The following is a 19,160-nucleotide window of genomic DNA, read 5'->3' on the forward strand; positions in this document are numbered from 1 at the left end:
TTGGCTGGATGCTTAAAGGGGTGCAGTGAGCATTTACACTCCACTGGCGTTTGACAGATCTATGAAACCGTGGGCTGTGCAAATGAAACATTACATTTTTCATTTTCACGGACCACTGTTACAAAAATCTGTCAGACACCTATGGGGTGTAAATGCTCACTGCACCCCTTATTACGTTCCATGAGGGGTGTTGTTTCCAAAATGTTGTCACGTGGGGGGGGGGGGGGGGGGCACTGTTCTGGCACCATGGGGGCTTTGTAAACACACATGACCTTCAATTCCGGACACATTCTCTCTCCAAAAACCCAATGGCCAATGATACAGCAGTATAGCCTGGCTAAGCTGACAGGAGGCAGGTAAGTGGACCCTACTGAACCCATGCAATCACGTCACGGGGGTTCAGTGAGATCCACTAAACTACTGGTAATTTAAGCTACTGGTAATTTAACTTTATTTTACAACGCCGTGATCTACATTGATCACCGTGTCTAAAGGGTTAGGTGACGAGTGGTGACCGGATCGCCGCTGCCTGTCATTAGCAGTGAGCGTCTGGCTACTGACAGTGGATGACACTCGTTGCTCTAAAGCAAGAACAGCTACTGCACACACCTCAAAGTCATTTAAGGATTCAGGTCGTACAGGTAAATCCTTGCTCTTTAAGTACCACGACACTAGGGCGTACCTGTGCACCCTATGTCCTTAACAGGTTGAACATTATTTTTGTGTCCCTGTCTCCTTTTTAGCTGCTATTGGACTAGTGCTACAAACATGCCCATGTTATGGCATTAAAATGCAATTTGTGGGGTTGAATTTCTTCTTGTGATGTGGCACACAAAAACATGGCCAAATGTAGTAAACGGTAGGATGCTGGTTGGTTGTAAAGATGCCGTGAGTCCACGACGAAGAAAGGGTCCTACAAATGCAATGCACCTAGGTGCATGTGCTGCCAGACGATCAGACATGGTGCAACGACATTCAAGAGCAACAGCACAGACCAATCCTTCCCTATAAGAAAACATCTGACATGCCAATCAAGATATGTCATATACCTGTGTGGAAAGCAGTACGTGGGTAGAACCACGCAAGCCCTGCACATAAGGCTCAACCAACACCGAGCTAACATCAAAAAATTATATCAGTTACATGGTCTCTCATGCCACTGCAGTAAATTTCACCCTGGGAACCACAATCCCAATTCCATCCTTCCTATCGACCAGATACCCGGACCCCTCACAAACAGATTTGAAGTTCTAAATAAGAAAGAAATGTTCTGGATCTACAACCTGGGCACACTCAAACCCCAAGGCCTTAACGAAATGACTGAACTTATTCATTAAATCCACGCAACTACTTACCCACCTCATCCATCCCCCTCCCCCCCTCCATACTACCCTGCACCTCCCACAGTATTATCCCACTGACCCATACTACTTACCCACCCCATTTGTCCCCCTCCCCCTTCCTATCACCCTACACCTCCCACAGTACTAGCCCACCGACCTATGCGGGTTTTATGACATATACGTCAGCCAAGAATTCTATATACCCGCTACATGTGCCCTCTCTATAAATTTTTACCACCTGGTACATGTGCTTATCCTTACACAACGCTCCATTGGTCATTATACGTCCCCCTTGGTATAAACCAACACCTTTTCTACATGTCCTATTTTTACTACATGTTATATGGGTCAGTCACTCATACATGCTACACACCTAACTTACCACTGGGTGTATAGCATAACCCTCACTCTGACCTACACCTTTTTCCTTACACATCCCTTGTATAAATCTTCATGGCTAAGTTTTTGCTATAGTCCTGCCCTACATACCATATGCCCTCATCAATATCCATTACATTATGAACATATAATATTGGTCAGTCACCCCTACAATGCCACAGACCTGACTTTTTGCTGGGTTTATAGCCTACCTCAGACCTGTCATACGCACTATGACTTGCACTCACCATTCCCAGCTACCCCCGAATGGAGTAACCTCGTACCCAGGCACATTCAATACAGGCTGGTCCCCACAGCCTCCCATGCAACCATCTTACCCTACAGGTCACAGTAACCAAGCCGGGCCAGTGGTCCTGAGCTGGGATTCTGCAGCTGCTGTGAGCGCACGGGTCCTCCGCGCAAGCGCAGCATGACAGCTATCCCCAGCCAGACACTGTTCTGACAAGCATCCACAACCCACGCAGGCGCGCACACACACAGCGGTCCCGATACCAGGGTACTGCAGATGCTGCTAGCGTACAGAACAGAATCACCTCCGATCGGAGCCGCCAGAGCCGCTGACAGCACCCAGCGCACAGCATACATACCAGCAACGATCTCATTAGTAGCACAGGGCACGGGATCTCTCCCGATCCCCTGCGCTCGCAACGATCTCACCAGTAGTGCAGGATCTCTCCCGATCACCTGCGCTCGCTACCACACACCGAACACCCGCAGCTGTCCCTTACTATGGACACTACTATTACACTATGTGTATTTATTGTTTTACTTAATATAATGCGAGGTCTAAACCGGATGTTCTATATTTACTGCGTATGCACACGCCTACTGTGACGTCACCCGACCTGCCCACAGACCGGGTCTCACTCGCTGGCTTTTTTCAAACTGTACATGTATATAAACCCCCCCCCCCTGTATGCATGTTCCCTCTCCCTGACCTGAGGAAGAGGGTGCAGACCACCTCAAAACGGGTTGTCAACTTATACACTAAAATAAAGGAATTCTGTTCATCTTTACCTGGAGTTACCTGCTATCATTTACTCCTGACCCTGCAAGCGCCAGAAAAGTGTTATTTTTGCTATAAGGATCTCTACTTGGCTATAAAGATGTCTTAGATAAATAACTTTTTATATCCTTAAATTTATGAGAAATTTTAGGATTGGCGTAGATCACAATATATACATTCTTTTTCCCCCTGTTTTTTCCTCCCTGTTTCCTCCCTGAGGAAGCCAAACGGCGAAACGACGTTGGGTTGCTGGTGTTGTGTGGGTAGGTACACTGTTTATGTCTCCTAGCTTGTGCTCTGTGAGTGGGGAAGCTTCATGGTAATGCTGCTTTTTGTGCTCCAAACGGGCGGGCATTGGTTGTTATCCCGCAGTCCTTTTGAGCTCTTATTTGCACACTATTATTTGCTTTTCCCCTTCCTCCTGACCACTCGCTGGAGGCCATCTATTCAGTGACCTCTTTACTTAGGCTTTGTTTTCTGTGCAATTTCTACGTGGCTGCCATGTGTAACTTATAATTTTTGTTGTACTGGTGGCCCTACTCTTTAGATAGGAATAACTATGTCATGTTTTGCATTTATGCTAATTTATGATATATTACCTACCTTACCAACTCCTTTTTGTCTGGCTATACTGTCCTTTTTAATTGTTTTTATCCAATGATGTTCTCAATAAAGTTTATCACTTATGTATAGAATTGTTGTTCCAGTGTGTATATAGGATCTCTTGTTAGTTACCAACACACTCGACTTGAAATATATTGGTAATATTTTGCCCTTTCTTTGGATTTATTTCCCTGTTTTTTGACAGAAAAATCATCCAGACATTTTGAAGAAATGTAGAAGTGCCAATCCTCTGCCTCCATCAGCTCCGATCCTGTTACAGGTTACAAATATACAGATGTGGTGCTCCCTGGTTCATAACAGAGCAGACATTTCCCTTGCTGTCCATAAAGATCACATTTCTATCTATATACGTTAAAGGAAATCTGTCACCAGTGTTACCTGCACTAACCTGTCGGTACCGATAGGTAGTGCAGGTGACACTGATGACAATGGTACTTACCTTGTCCCGTTCCATGCAGGGGATCGAGGTAATCTTCTCAGTTAGCTTCAGCTCAGGGGCACCCGGCTTGGGGCCTGAGCGGAGCTTAGTGATGTCACAGCTGCTGTTCTCTAGCAGCGGGACCCAGCAGTGACGTCACTAAGCTCCGCCCATGCCCCAAGCCGGGCCCGGAGCTGAAGCTAACGGAGAGGATTACCAAAGATCCCCTGCACGGAACGGGACAAGGTAAGTACCGTTGTCATTAGGTTAGTGCAGGTGAAATTTGTGACAGATTTCTTTTAAATGGAAGAAATAAATTTAACAGTTTCAACCCTAGATATGTTAAAGGATATCTCTTTTTCTGTCTGTTGCCTTTTAAAGAGTGTCCACCAGTTTAAGAGCCCCCACTTTACAGCTTTTAGGGCAAGAAGTTTGGCTATGGGGTGGGAATCCCTGCTTCTTTTATATGTAGGGGAAAGACTTTTTATTATGTGAGTTTTGTAATTTTTCTTTTCAGCATTATCCTATGTATCGGAAGAGTGACTTTGAATGTGATGAGGAAGATTCTGCTTCTCCAGAGGAAAAAAAAGTTATTTTCAAGGAGAAATATGATGTCCTTTCCCAGAAAGCTTCTCAAAAGGTTTTGTATATTGTGAACACTTACATTGTACAATATTATCTATATTTGTGTGGTCCCTCTGCATTATAGTCTTACTATGTATGTGTTTAGCTACATAGTCAACTACACTATTGTGGATAGCAAAAAAAAAAGATCCATTACAGTGTTTTTCTTTTATAATGTAAGTCAATGAAACAAGGGTGGCATATAGCAGCAGAGAAAACAGAAACAATGTGAACGCACACCTAACTCAGTTATACTGGGTTTACAAAGAGTCATTTTTTTTCTGCTGTTTAGCATAGTGCAGTAGTCTGCACTGTGCACTGCATTAAAACACATTGGGGGAGATTTATCAAATACTGTGCAGAGGAAAAGTGGACCAGCTATCTATCACTTATTACATTTTTAAGAAGTCCTCTGAAAAATAAAAGAAGCAAATGCCCCACTCTTCCTCTACACAAATTTTAATAAATCTTCCCCATTGCATTTTTTTTTTCAAATGTAAGTCAATGGGAAACAAAGTCTGCTGTATCAGTTTTTATCCTTTCTCAAGAGTGTAAAAGGTATACAGTAGACATAAACACAAAGGCAGTGTGAGCCCAACCTTTTATACATATAGCACTAGGCATGTTTTTAAATATTGTAGCGATTTACTTTTTATATTTATAAACTTCTCTGGGGGCGGCCATATTGGAGACACACTGAATGATCCTGTATTGTACAGCTGGGACGTGCCTATTTGTGGCAGGCACAGTGAAAGGTAATAAAAAGTGTCACTAGACTCAGTGGGGGAGATTTATCAAAACTTGTCCAGAGGAAAACTTGCTGAGTTGCCCATAGCAACCAATCAGATTGCTTCTTTCATTTTGCAGAGGCCTTGTTAAAAATGAAAGAAGCGATCTGATTGGTTGCTATGGGCAACTCAGCAACTTTTCCTCTGCACAGGTTATGATAAATCTCCCCCAGTCTTCTTAAAATAGTGATCATTTAAGATCTATAGCTGGTTACAATTATATCACCTAAAATTAAGATACATACAGTCATGGCCGTAAATGTTGGCACACCTGAAATTTAGTATTTCTCACAGCAAAGGATTGCAGTAACACATTTTTTTTTCCATCTTTGGAACTAAACCAAAAAAGGGAGGTAAAAAAGCAAATTGGACATAATGTCGCACCAAACTCCAAAAATGGGCTGGACAAAATTATTTGTACCCTTTCAATATTGTGGAAAAATAAGCTTGTTTCAAGCATGTGATGCTCCTTTAAACTCACCTGGGGCAAGTAACAGGTGTGGGCAATATAAAAATCGCACCTGAAAGCAGCAGATAAAAAGGAGAGAAGTTCACTTAGTCTTTGCACTGTGTGTCTGTGTGTGCCAGACTAAGCATGGACAACAGAAAGAGAAGAGAACTGTCTGAGGACTTGAGAACCAAAATTGTGGAAAAATATCAACAACCTCAAGGTTACAAGTCCATCTCCAGAGATCTAGATTTGCCTTTGTCCACAGTGCGCAACATTATCAAGACGTTTGCAACCCACCTAATCTCACTTGGTGTGGACGGAAGAGAAAAATTGATGAAAGGTGTCAACGCAGGATAGTCCGGATGGTGGATAAGCAGCCCCAAAGAAGTTCCAAAGATATTCAAGCTGCCCTGCAGGCTTGGGGAGCATCAGTGTCAGCGCAAACTGTCGACATTTAAATGAAATGAAACGCTATGGCAGGAGACCCAGGAGAACCCCACTGCTGACTCAGAGACATAAAAAAGAAAGACTACATTTTGTCTAAAAGAACTTGAGTAAGCCAAAATCCTTCTGGGAGAATTCTTGTGGACAGATGAGACCAAGATAGAGCTTTTTGGTAAAGCACATCATTCTACGATTTGCCGAAAAAGTAATGAGGCCTACAAAGAAAAGGACACAGTACCTACAGTGAAATATGGTGGAGGTTCAATGATGTTTTGGGGTTGTTTTGCTGCCTCTGGCACTGGGTGCCTTGAATGTGTGCAAGGTATCATGAAATCTGAGGATTACCAACAGCTTTTGGGTCTCACTGTACAGCCCAGTGTCAGAAAGCTGGGTTTGTGTCCGAGATCTTGGTCTTTCAGCAGTACAATGACCCCAAACATATGTCAAAAAGCACCCAGAAATGGATGGCAACAAAGCGCTGGAGGGTTCTGAAGTGGCCAGCAATGCCTTCAGATCTAAATCCAATTGAACACCTGTGGAGAGATCCTAAAATTGCTGTTGGGAAAAGGCGTCCTTCCAATACGAGACCTGGAGCAGTTTACAAAGGAAGAGTGGTCCAACATTCCGGCTGAGAGGTGTAAGAAGCTTATTGATGGTTATAGGAAGAGACTGATTTCAGTTATTTTTTTCCAAAGGTTGTGCAACCAAATATTAAGTTATGGGTGCCAATAATTTTGTCCAGACCATTTTTGGAGTTTGGTGTGACATTATGTCCAATTTAATTTTTTTCTACCCTTTTTTTTGCCTTACTTCCAATACTCACAAAGGGAATAAACATGTGTATAGCAAAACATGTTTTACTGCAATTCTTTTCTGTGAGAAATACTTAATTTTCTTGAAAATTTACAGCCATGAACTTTTTTTTCCTCCAAAGATCTGACTGAGGAGAGGTTGTACAAATAACACTTCATGCACGCGACCCTATTACAGCTTTGGGCAAGTGCTGAGTTGTTTGAAGTCGTAATATGGATAAATAGAAATCTATAGGCCTATACTGTACCACCCATGCATCAAAAAATTTTTTAGATACACTTGTGGAAAAAATTAAAATAACCATAATGATACAATATTATAGTAGTATTCTCCCCTAAAGAGGCATCATATAGGATACTCTGTAATATGGAGATGTAGGGGTTCGCAGTACACAGTTCTACTTTGCACATGAGGCCTACCAAGCACATTCTAAAATGTTCTAAATTAATTCCATAATGTTCTCAGGTATTTGTTTTTTTGAAGTGAAAACTGCAAGTTTATTAAACATTGTGGACATAAATATTTAGACCATTATTGTGATTCTCTTTTGTAGTTGCTTTGGTTGATTCAGCCAAGGCTCATCTTAAGTGGTCACACACACAGTGCATGCAGAGTTCTTCATGGTGATATACCAGAGATCAGTGTCCCATCATTCAGCTGGAGGAACAGAAACAACCCAAGCTTCATAATGGTAATCTGCTAGGTTATACACAACTTTTTAACCCCTTAAGGACCACAGGTTTTTAAATTTTTTGCACTTTTGTATTTCTCATTCAGCTCCATTGGAGGACACAGACCGCGGGTATATACTGCTGTTACTAGTAGGCTTGACACTAGGCAACAAGAAAAGTCTGCCCTCCCAGCAGGATATACCCGCCCACAGGCACCTGAGCTACTCAGTTTTAGCTCAGTGTTAGTAGGGGGGCAGACACAGGTCTGGATCTCCAGACCTGGTCGCTTATTTTTTCTTGCTTTAGAGATAAGGGATGTATAGTTAGAATTTTCTTTCCCCTTTTTCAGGTGGGGTCTCAGGAACATTGCGTTCACTGTTTCCCTATTTGCGAAGAAGGGGCACAGACATAGTCATGTACTGTCAACCCCTTCTCGCCACCAGTCAGCGCCTGGGTTGTACCTCTGGGTCCGGGACCCCTACCTTCCCTGCTCGTTTCGCTCTTTCAGCCCGGCATGATGCAGCAGTTTAATAGCTGACTGAAGACTTCATTTTCTCACTTTTCTTTCAGGTTTCTCAATCTCTGTAGGCCCCCTATTTGGAGCCCACTCTTTATTTTTATTTTTTTATTCTGAATGTTGGGGACAATTCAGTGGTGCAGGACTGGTTTTATTGGCATTCTACACAGTATATATTCAGCCCTGCCTGGTGCGCATGCGCTGGCATTTTCGCTTTGTCTGGATCGTTATGCAATGCGACCGGAGGGCCGGGCTTCCTTTACCTTGTCGGCAGCGCTGTTCGCGCATGGCCCACTGTTCTCCTTCTGCTGGCCTCACTCTCCTTAGTTTTTTGGAGTTCAGGGGGCTTTTTCATTATGGCCGCGGTACTTCGCTTCACTGAGCTTAGCCCCGCCCACTCTTTGCAGGCAGGGATTCTTGCCTATGGCATTTCTGTGTGCGTATTAAGGGCCTGCTTATCTGCCTATCAGCGCTGCAGGGCTCAATTTTTGCCAATGGGAGCCTGACTGGTACTGGTCCGGCCCCCTTCTTCCTATTGGACTAGCCCTCCTCCCCCTCTGCTGAGGACCGACATTCCTGCTTCTTCTCTTCCTGAGATACACAGACACTGGGTTGAGACTGTTACATTTTATTTTGCTTGCACTATGTCCGAACCCAGAACTGCCCCCTCCCCCTCTCCAGAAAGGTACCTAGGGCCCTGGTCACCTATTATGCCTGCATGGGCTGCAAAATTAAAATGCCTTGTGGTTCTGCTGAACCTATTTGACCTGCCTGCACCACTGCGCCCCCCTGGTATATTTTTCCAGGATGTTCCACTAGAACCTGTGGGCTCTGCTCTCCCTCCAGAGTGGATGTCTTCCCTCTCCCGGTCTATTTCTGACTTGGCACAGGTCTCCCGTTCCGTGGTGACTGCATTGGAGAAGTATTCCTTACGCCAGCCCTCCCAAAAGGCTCTATAAAGCAGGAATAGGCAATTCTCTCATAGGTATCACCCCTCTTCCCAGGCATCCTGAAACCACCTCATTTCTAAGGGCTACTCTCCTGGTTGCCGTTATAGGTCTCCAGATCTGCGTACCAGGTCAGTTTTGCCTTCATCTAAGGCTGCCTCCACCTGCTCCCACTCTCCTGGGGAACTGGAAGATGAGGCTTCAGGTCTTGCCTCTGACTCAGAGGACCGAACTGGCACGTCTGATATGGTAGACAACTTGGTCTCAGCCATAAGGGACACTTTTCACCTAGAGGACCCAGGAACTTCAAACACAGCTCCAGAAGTTTCCTTTCACCACTCCAGTCCCTCGCCTAAGGTTTTCAACTCTCATACTGAGTTTGACACCTTACTGGAAACAGCCTGGAAGCATCCTAACAAGCGTTTTCAAGGGACTAAGAAGGTTCAGGCACAATTTCCTTTTGCCCAGGACCTTTTTGCAAGGTGGACATCTCCACCTCTTGTTTCCCACCTATCAAAAGCAACTACTCTGCCCTTGGCAGATGCAGCTTCCTTTAAGGATCCGGCAGACAAGAGTATTTAAAACCTGGCAAAATTTGCCTTTGAAACTACAGGTTCATCTTTCCTTCCTTCCTTTGCTTCTGCTTGTGTGTCAAAAACCCTTTCTGTCTGGTCCCCTAAACTCTGCCAGGGCATTCTACCAGGGGCCCCGGCGGAGGATTTGGCGGATCAGGCACTTCAACTCTCCCATGCTGGAGACTAATTGTGCTCGGCTTCTATGCAGTCTGCACGTTGTACGACTTTTGCCACAGGTAATCTGGTGGCACTTCGTCATTCCATGTGGCTGAAGGCCTGGGACGCTGATGCTGTTTCCAAGAAATCTCTCACGGAACTTCCCTTTACTGGGTCTCGACTGTTTTGAAAACGCCTGGATGAGATCTCAGAGGCGACTGGAGGTAAGAGTTCTTTATTACCACAGAATAAGTCTTGCAGTACCGACTCCAGACGGAAGTTCACCTCCTTTCGGTCTTTTCGATCCTATGGCTCCAGTAGGGTGACCAGACTGACACCCTTGCAGGACCAGAAGGCTCTTTCTTTCAATGCCTGTCCCTCCTGGAAATTGGATAACCGTTCCGGCCGTTTCGGGGCCAAATCAGGCACCTGTAAACCTCCCTCTGCCTGGAGGGACGCCCGCACCCAAAGATTCTTCTCGGGTGGGAGGCCATTTGTCACTCCTCCAGGATGTTTGGTTTGCCCACGTACAGGACTCCTGGGTCCGAGAAGTCGTTTCAAATGGCTATCTGATCGAGTTTGCTTCTCTTCCGAGAGATCACGTTTTTCTTTCACGACCCCCCCACCCGTTCCCCTTCTTTGGTTGGGGCCACACTTCGGACCCTTCTCACTCAGGGAGTGATCTTTCCAGTTCCTCCCAAGGAGCGTTTTTCATATTTCTATTCCAACCTGTTTGTGGTCCCCAAGAAAGGTGGTTCCGTCCGCACGATCTTGGATCTGAAGTGCCTCAACCACCACCTACTCCTGAGTCATTTCCATATGGAGTATCTCCATTCTGTAGTGGCGTCCATGGATCAAGGGGAGTTTCTTTTCTCGGTGGACATCCGAGAAGCCTACCTCCACATCCCCATTTTTCCAGCACATCAGCGATATCTTCGCTTTGCAGTTCCAGAGGGCCATTTTCAGTTTGTGGCCACTGCTCCGAGGGTCTTCACCAAGGTCCTGGTGGCAGTGATCGCCCTCCTGCGTTCACGGGGTGTATCAGGGATCCCCTACCTGGACGACCTCTTGGTCAAGGCTCCAACAAGGGCCCAGCATCAAGATATTCACCGTCTCGCTCGTCAGACCTTGTCCCGTTTCGTCTGGGTGATCAATCCGGACAAGTCTGACTCCCACCCAGTCTCTAATCTTCCTGGGTCTCCAGTTCGACACGGCATCCGCCCGGATTCGGCTTCCACGGGACAAGCGTCTTGCTCTATTATAAGGAGTTTGGATTCTACGGCAGCCTGTTCCATTCTCTGTTCTGCATGGAGGTCCTGGGTCGGATGGTGGCAGCCATTCGCCCAGTTTCATATCTACCTCTTCAAATTTCTCTCCTGTCTCGGTGGGACAAGTCTCCGCTATCCCTCGATCGCAGGATCATCCTTGCTCCCAGGACTCGCCAGTCCCTCCTGTGGTGGCTTCGGTCCCCTCTGTCAAGGGCGATCCTTTCTGCCCCTCCACTGGCAAGTCATCATGACGGATGCCAGCCTCTGGTTGGGGATGAGTATTCAGGGACCGGACAGTCCAGGGCCTTTGGTCCTCCCGAGAAGCCCTTCTCCCCCATCAACACCCTGGAACTCAGGGAAATCTATCTTTGCCTGTGCCATTCGGAGCACCTTCTCCGGGACTCTCCTGTTCATGTCTAGTCGGACAACTCCACAGCTGTGGCATATATCAATCGCCAGGGCAGCACACACAGCTCAGCAGCAATGGCCGAGGTCTCCAAGATTCTTCTCTGGGCGGAGCTCAGAGTTCCCTCCATCTCAGCAATTCACATACCAGGAGTGAAAAATTGGGAGGCGGACTTTCTCAGTCGCTCTTGGCCGACACCGGCGAGTGGTCTCTTCATCCAGAGGCGTTTGCGGCAATCTGCAACCTCTGGGGCACTCCTGACGTGGACCTATCTGCATCCCGCCACAACCAGAAAGTTCCTTGCTTTGCGGCGAAGTCCTGGGATCCCTTGGCCCTAGCCGTGGACGCCCTGGTGATTCCCTGATCGCACTTTGCCCTCCCCTATCTCTTCCCTCCTCTTCCTAGGGTCCTGAGAAAGCTCAAAGCGGAGGGCGCTCCTGCCATTCTCGTGGCTCCAGACTGGCCCAGGAGGCCGTGGTACACCGACGTGGTTCGTTTAGTGGGCGAAATGCCACTGCACCCTCCACTTCAAGACCTTCTCTCTCAAGGTCCTCTTTGCCACCCCAATTTACAGTGGCTGCATTTGACGGCATGGCTGTTGAGACCGCGGTTCTGAGAGCCTAGAGCTTCTCTCACCAAGTAGTTTGTACTATGATCAGGGCGCGTAAGCCCTCTTTTGCGAAGATTTACCACCGTACTTGGCGGTCTTATTTTCATTGGTGTGAATTTTACTCTTTTTCTCCAGTTAGGCTGCTTTCACACTATAAAATTCATCCGTTAGAAAAGTATTAATAACGGATGTTAAACGTCTGTTACAAAATCCCATTCAAGTCTATGGGATTTTTTGAATATCCCTTATGATCCGTTATAGTCCTTCATAAATAACGGCCGTTAGTTGTGACGGAAGAATTAACGGAACATGCACAAATTTTTTTTTCCGTCACAAGAAATGGATAAATTAACAGACGTTATTTTTAACATTGAAGTCTATGGCCGACAGGACGTTAGTAAATACACCCGTTAATGCCCGTTATTATAACGGACGTTATTTTTACTGAGCATGCTCAGAAGAGGTGACATGCGCTCCTTATAGAAATACTTTTCATTCATAGTGCTACAGGGATAAATGTATATAGAAGCACGGGGGGGGGGGGGGGGGGGCAGACATATAGCGTTATCTGCCCCCTCACAGCGCATCTATATACATATGCCGCTGCATCGCTATGTATGAAAAGTATTTCTATCAGCAGCATCGGGCAGCCGATGCTGCTGCTAGAATGCTTTTCACATATAGTCTGCAGTGGCATAGGTAAATAGAAGCGCTGCTAGGCTACATTATACATACGCTGCGGGGGTATATATTTAATGCGCCAGCGGGGGGATGTACATATTTATAAATGCGCTGCGGGGGTCATATCTAATGCGCTGCTGGGGGGGCTAGATATATAGGCTACATGTCTGCCCCCCCACAGCGCTTTTAATATAGATATGGCCCCCCCTGCTAGTCACAATGTTCATTTTTAAATCTCCCACTGAGAGCCCTGATTGGCTCCTCAGTACCTCCATTCAGGGCTCCCCGCGGGGGATTCAAAAATGAAAGTTAAAACACACTGATACATCACAGGGTTGCGGAGCATGCCGCCCGCTCCCCTGCTTTATAACTTCAGATCGCATCGGGTCTCAGAAGTGGAACCCGGTGCGATCAATCCCTCAGCCCCTGTACTACAACCCCCATCATGGTACAGACTCTGTTCCATGATGGGGGTTGTAGTACAAACACTAGTGTAGCCTCCCCAGCTGTCTGCAGACTCCCGCAGCCAGGGAATTACTACTCCCATCATGGAAACAAGTCTGTTCCATGATGGCAGTAGTAGTAGTCCCAGCTCTGGGAGTCTGTAGGCAGAGGTGTTTGGCCATACATGAGGGATAATGGGTCTTTTTAATGGATGAATATTTATTCATCCGTTATCACCCGTTATTTCATCAGTTATTAAACGTCCGTTTTTACACAGAAAACGGACATTTAATAATGGATGAAGGGTCATAGTGTGAAAGCAGCCTTACTTTTTCTCTCCCTCGACTTCTTTCCTTTTTTACAGTCGGAGCTGGAACAACGTTTGACTCTGTTCCCTTAAGGGACAAGTTTCGGCTCTTTCCATTCTCTTTCAACGTCCCCTGGCGTCCAATCCTCATAACCGGACTTTTCTACAAGGTGTGGCTCATGCGGCTCTGCCTTACAGATCACCTATTCCCCCTTGGGATCTGAACATGGTTCTCGGTGCCCTGCAGGGTCCTCCCTTCGATCCTTTCAAGGACGGTCCTCTTCTTCTCCTTTCCTGGAAAGTGGCCTTCCTTATTGCGGTCACTTCTATTAGAAGGGTGTCTTTTGAAGCAGGTACTCTCCCTACCTGGTCATCCACCAGGACAAGGTTGTTTTGCTCCCGTTTCCGTCCTTTTTGCCTAAGATGGTTTCCGCCTTTCACCTAAATGAGGACATCGTCGTTCCGTCTTTTTGTCCTGCTCGGTCTCATCCTAAGGAACATTTGCTCCATAGGCTTGATGTGGTACAAGTTGTTCAGATTTACGTTTCAGCCACTTCTGCCTTTCGCCAGAGTGACTCCTTTTTTGTGCTCCCGGTGGGTCGTGTTAAAGGGCTCCCTGCTTCAAAAGACACAACGGTGGATCCGTTCTGCCATTTCTGAAGCTTACCGCTCCGCAAAATCTCTTTCTCGGTGGATCCATTGAGGGACACAGCACCCACCCATTTATCCTGATGTTCCTATTTCGGTTACCTGTATGAAAATGTTGTTCAGTTAATTTTAAATTCTGTGGTTTCCTTGGACAGTTACTGTTTTTTTTTTCTTGCCTGTCGGTCCTCTCCTACTGCTCTGGGACTAAACTGATTAGCTCAAGGACTAAACGGATTATCTCAGGTGCCTGTGGGCAGGTATATCCTGCTCGGAGGGGCAGACTTTTCTTTTTGCCTAGTGTCAAGCCTCCTAGTGACAGCAGCATCTAAAAATATTTGTGGGGCAATATTGGAAAACAAAGTCATTTTGTAATTTTGGGGGCTTCCGATTCTACATAGTGCACTTTTCGGTAACAATGACACCTTGGGGGATATTTATCAAAGGATTTAGACAGTTTTTTCCTGTCTAAATTTGTCGCACAGAAAGTCGCAGTCTAAATATGTGCAACTTTTCTGCGACTTTTGCTCTAGAGGATTTTTAGAACATGATGCATGCTAGTCTATTTTAGACGGAAATGCATTGTAAAATGCATTGGTGCTGAATTTATCAAAAGTGACTTTTCAGCGACAAGTCGCATCGGCTGAAAGTACGCCAAAATGTCAGACCATTCTAGAGCAGGTTTAAATATAGACAAAAGCATAGATCATGAAGTCTGTGCACAGAATTTAACAAGAGCCGTGCGCCATTTGATAAATTAGGCGCACAATAGACCAGCCAAACCCTGTAGTTTGGTCTATATTAATGCGGGACATAGACAACTTTGATAAATATCCCCGCCCCTTATCTTTAATCTTTAGGTCCAAAGGTTACATGGATACCTAATTTATATAGGTTTTATTTTATTTCATACTTAAAAAAATTATAACTACATGCACCAAAATTAGTATGGTTAAAATTGGCACCTTTTGACCCCTATAACTTTTTTTTTATTTTTCCGTATACAGGGATGTATGAGAGGTAATTTTTTTGTGGCTTGATCTGAAGTTTTTATCCATACCATTTTTGTTTTAATGCGACTTTATCGCTTTATATAAAAACATTTTAGGGTATACAAAGTGACCAAAAATATGCAATTTTGGTCTTTTTTGATTTTTTTTTTAACGTGTATGACATTGACCGTGCAGTTTATTTAACATTATATTTTTATAGTTCGGACATTTACACACGTGACTGTACCACATAGCGTATATACTCGAGTATAAGCAGAGTTTTTCAGCACAATTTTTCGTGCTGAAAATGCCCCCCTTGGCTTATACTCGACAAAATAAAATATACCGTTGGGGGGGATTGGCCGGGCCGTCCATCTTCGCTGCAGGGACCATCCGACTAGTGACGCTGCATTGACGCCGCCGCACAGGGACGTCTCTGCGCCGTGACGTTAATGCAGCGTCACTAGTCTGACCCTCCGGCTCACCCTCCCCACCGAAATGCGAACTGTCCCTGCAGCTACTAAGCAACAGGGCCGAGAGAACTGGGGAGGTGAGAAGACAACGAGGGGGCGGTCTGGATGATGGCAGGGGGGATATAGACTGGGGGTCATGATGACGGGGGGGGGGGTTGACAAGGGGTGATGATGACAGGGGGGGGGGGGGGGGTCTGGATGATAACAGGGGGGGGGGATGATGTATTTCCCCCCCCCCCCAGGCTTATACTCGAGTCAATAAGTTTTCCCAGGTTTTGGGGGTGAAAGTAGGGGCTTCGGCTTATATACAGGTGGGCTAATACTCGAGTATACACGGTATGTTTATTTTTGATTTGTTTTTTAATGGGAAAAGGGAGGTTGATTCAAACTTTTATTAGGGAAGGGGGTAATTTACATTTAACTTTTTTTTTTTTACACTTTTTTTTTAATACACTGCATAGCATACATAGCATAGCATTGATCAGTGTTATCTGTGCTCGATTGTTCCAGCCTGCAAAGCCTGGCTGGAGCATGAAGGCAAAGATCGGACGGCGAGGAGGCAGGTAAGGGCCCTCCTGTCGTCCTCTTAGCTGATTGGGACACCGCAATTTCACCGCGGCGTCCCTGAACAGCCCGCTGAGCTAACTGGCATGTGTTCTCTCCCGTTTAGACCCCGCAATAAACATTGATTGCAGCGTCTAAAGGGTTAATATCAGACATCAGTCCAATCGTCGATGTTAGGTATTAGCCGCGGGTCCTGGTTGCTCATAGCAACTGGGACCCACCGGGTATGAAGCGCACTCAACTCCTGAGCACGATTTACATAACGGGAGCCGGCAATGGATGTAAATATACGTCCATTGTTGTTAAGGATCGGGCTAATTTTGGACTTAGATGGCCAAACCTATATGTGTGCTATATGTCACTTTGTGCTAATAACTTTAGTAAGCTTTTACTTATTAAAGTGATTGCGATATTTTTTAATTAAACATTGTGCTTTAATGGTTGCATGGTGCATATTAGGAACAGAGGAAGCCACCTTCCTTTGCCAACTAACCACATGTAGTGATTGCTATTGACCGCAGCATGTAGTGGGACAAATGGTCTGAATCAGAGCAAGCTTCTTGCGGTTGCAGCTGGATTTGGCTTCAGATCACAGGCAAATCCTCACTGTGCCCGATCTCCCAGTGGTGCTATTGCTATTTTTTTTTACTCTAATTGAAAAAATGCTGTTAACTTCCTTGGCCAGAAGAATATAATAGACATTATATTAAAATATATGAAATAAATATATGTGTGAAAATATAGAGTAAATTACGGTAGTACCACCATATTTTATTTACAATTTGGTAATTGATCATGTTAAGCTGTGCTCTTAACCCCTTAAGGACGCATCCCTTTTTTGCAAATCTGACCACTGTCACTTTAAAGGGGTACTCCGGCGCTAAGACATCTTATCTCCTGCAAGATCACGGGGGTCCCCAGCGGCGTGACCCCTGCGATCAGGCATCTTATCCCCTATCCTTTTGGATAGGGGATAAGATGTCTTAGCGCCGGAGTACCCCTTTAAGTATTAACTCTGGGATTTTTGGAGACATATTCTTCTTTAACATAGTGGTAAATTTTCGTCATTACTTGCATCCCTTCTTGGTGAAAAATCCCCAATTTTCATGAAAATTTAGCATTTTTCTAATTTGAAACTCTCTGCTTGTATGGAAAATGGATATGCCAAATAAATTATATGTTAATTCACAAATACAATATGTCTACCTTATGTTGACATCATAAAGTTGACATGTTTTTACTTTTTGAAGACATTAGAGGGCTTCAAAAGTATAGCAGCAATTTTCAAAATTTTTATGTAAATTTCAAAATCTGAATTTTTCAGGGACCAGTTAAGTTTGAAGTAAATTTGAGGGGCCTTTCTGTGAGAAATACCCCATAAATTACCCCATTATAGAAACTACACCCCTCAAAGTATTCAAAATGACATTCAGAAGTTTGTTAACCCTTTAGGTGTTCCACAAGAATAGCAGCAAAGTGGAGGAGAAAAATCTAAATCTGCATATTTTTTACACTAACATGTTCTTGTAGCCCCATTTTTTTCATTTTTAAAAGTGGTATTAGGTGAAAAAGCCCCCCAAAATTTGTAGCCCAATTTCTCTCGCGAATGGAAATACCTCATATGTTGACATAAAGTGCTCTGCGAGCTCACAACATGGCTCAAAAGGGAAAGAGCAACTGTGGGATTTTTTAAAACAAATTTTGCTGTCATGGTTTTTGGTGGCCATGTTGCATTTAGGAAGCCCCCATGGTGCCAAAACAGCAAAAAAAACAAAAAAAAAACACATGGCATACTATTTTGGAAACTACATCCCTCAAGGAATGTAACAAGGGGTATATTGAGCCTTAACACCTCACAGGTGTTTGACGACTTTGCGTTGAATTTGGAGGTGAAAATGGAAAATTAGATTTTTAACACTAAAATGATGGTGAGTAATAGGAGAAAATGGACCCTAAAATTTGAAGCTCAATTTCTCCTGATTAAAAAAACGCCCCATATGTGGTCGTTAATTGCTCTGCTGGCGCACTACAGGTCTCAGAACAGAAGGAGCGCCATTGGACTTTTGGAAAGAGAATTTTGCTGGGATTGAAGTCGGGGCCATGGGCAGTGTATATACCGTATTTATCGGGGTATACCACGCACCGGCCTATAACACGCACCCTCATTTTACCATGGATATTTGGGTAAAAAAAAGTTTTTTACCCAAATATCCATGGTAAAATGAGGGTGCGTGTGTGCGTGTTATACCCCGATACACACCCAGGAAAGGCAGGGGGAGAGAGGCCGCCGCTGCCCGTTCTGTCCCCCTGACTATCGGTGCCGGCGCCGATAGCCAGGGGGAGAGAAGCAGCGCCGACAGCCAGGGGGAGAGAAGGGGCAGCGGCACCCATTGCCGACACCGCTGCCTCGTTGCCTCCCCCCATCCCCGGTGGCATAATTACCTGGGTCGGGTCCGCGCTGCTGCAGGCCTCCGGCGCGCGTCCCCTGCGTCGTTGCTATACACGGCGCGGCGCACTGACGTCATGCGCCGCGCCGTGCAGCGCATAGCAACAACGCCGGGGACGCACGCCGGAGGCCTGCAGCAGCGCGGACCCGACCCAGGTAATTATGCCACCGGGGATGGGGGGAGGCAACGGGGCAGCGGCGCCGGCAATGGGTGCCGCTGCCCTTTCTCTCCCCCTGGCTATCGGCGCCGGCAATGGGGCGCCGGCACCGATAGTCAGGGGGACAGAACGGGCAGCGGCGCCGATAGCCAGGGGGAGAGAAGGGCCGGCAGCAGCGCTCTAGACCCCAGGAAAGGCAGGGGGAGAGAAGCGGGCAGCGACGGCCTCTCTCCCCCTGCCTTTCCTGGGGGTGTATCGGCGTATAACACGCACATAGACTTTAGGCTAAAAATTTTAGCCTAAAAAGTGCGTGTTATACGCCGATAAATACGGTATGTGGGAGGAAAAACTTTGTGTATGTGCTGTGTGTGGTGTGGTGCGATAATACCT

At 45.8% G+C, this 19,160-nt stretch overlaps 1 protein-coding gene across 11 annotated transcripts in view; it reads left to right on the top strand.

The window, feature by feature from the left end:
- The window catches only part of MPPE1 (metallophosphoesterase 1), a 108,125-nt gene that overhangs the window by 69,639 nt on the left and 19,326 nt on the right, over window positions 1–19,160 (top strand). For 10 of the 11 annotated variants that reach the window (XM_056521555.1, XM_056521551.1, XM_056521556.1 and 7 more), the window contains 3 exons: window positions 3,557–3,631; window positions 4,308–4,430; window positions 7,464–7,601. In XM_056521555.1, coding sequence (XP_056377530.1) covers window positions 3,557–3,631; window positions 4,308–4,430; window positions 7,464–7,601 — 336 coding nt within the window. The remainder of the gene's footprint in view (window positions 1–3,556; window positions 3,632–4,307; window positions 4,431–7,463; window positions 7,602–19,160) is intronic. The other variant, XM_056521557.1, reaches the window with a different exon arrangement.

This window comes from Hyla sarda, chromosome 5 (assembly GCF_029499605.1).
Source record: "Hyla sarda isolate aHylSar1 chromosome 5, aHylSar1.hap1, whole genome shotgun sequence".
Classification (NCBI taxonomy): domain Eukaryota; kingdom Metazoa; phylum Chordata; class Amphibia; order Anura; family Hylidae; genus Hyla; species Hyla sarda.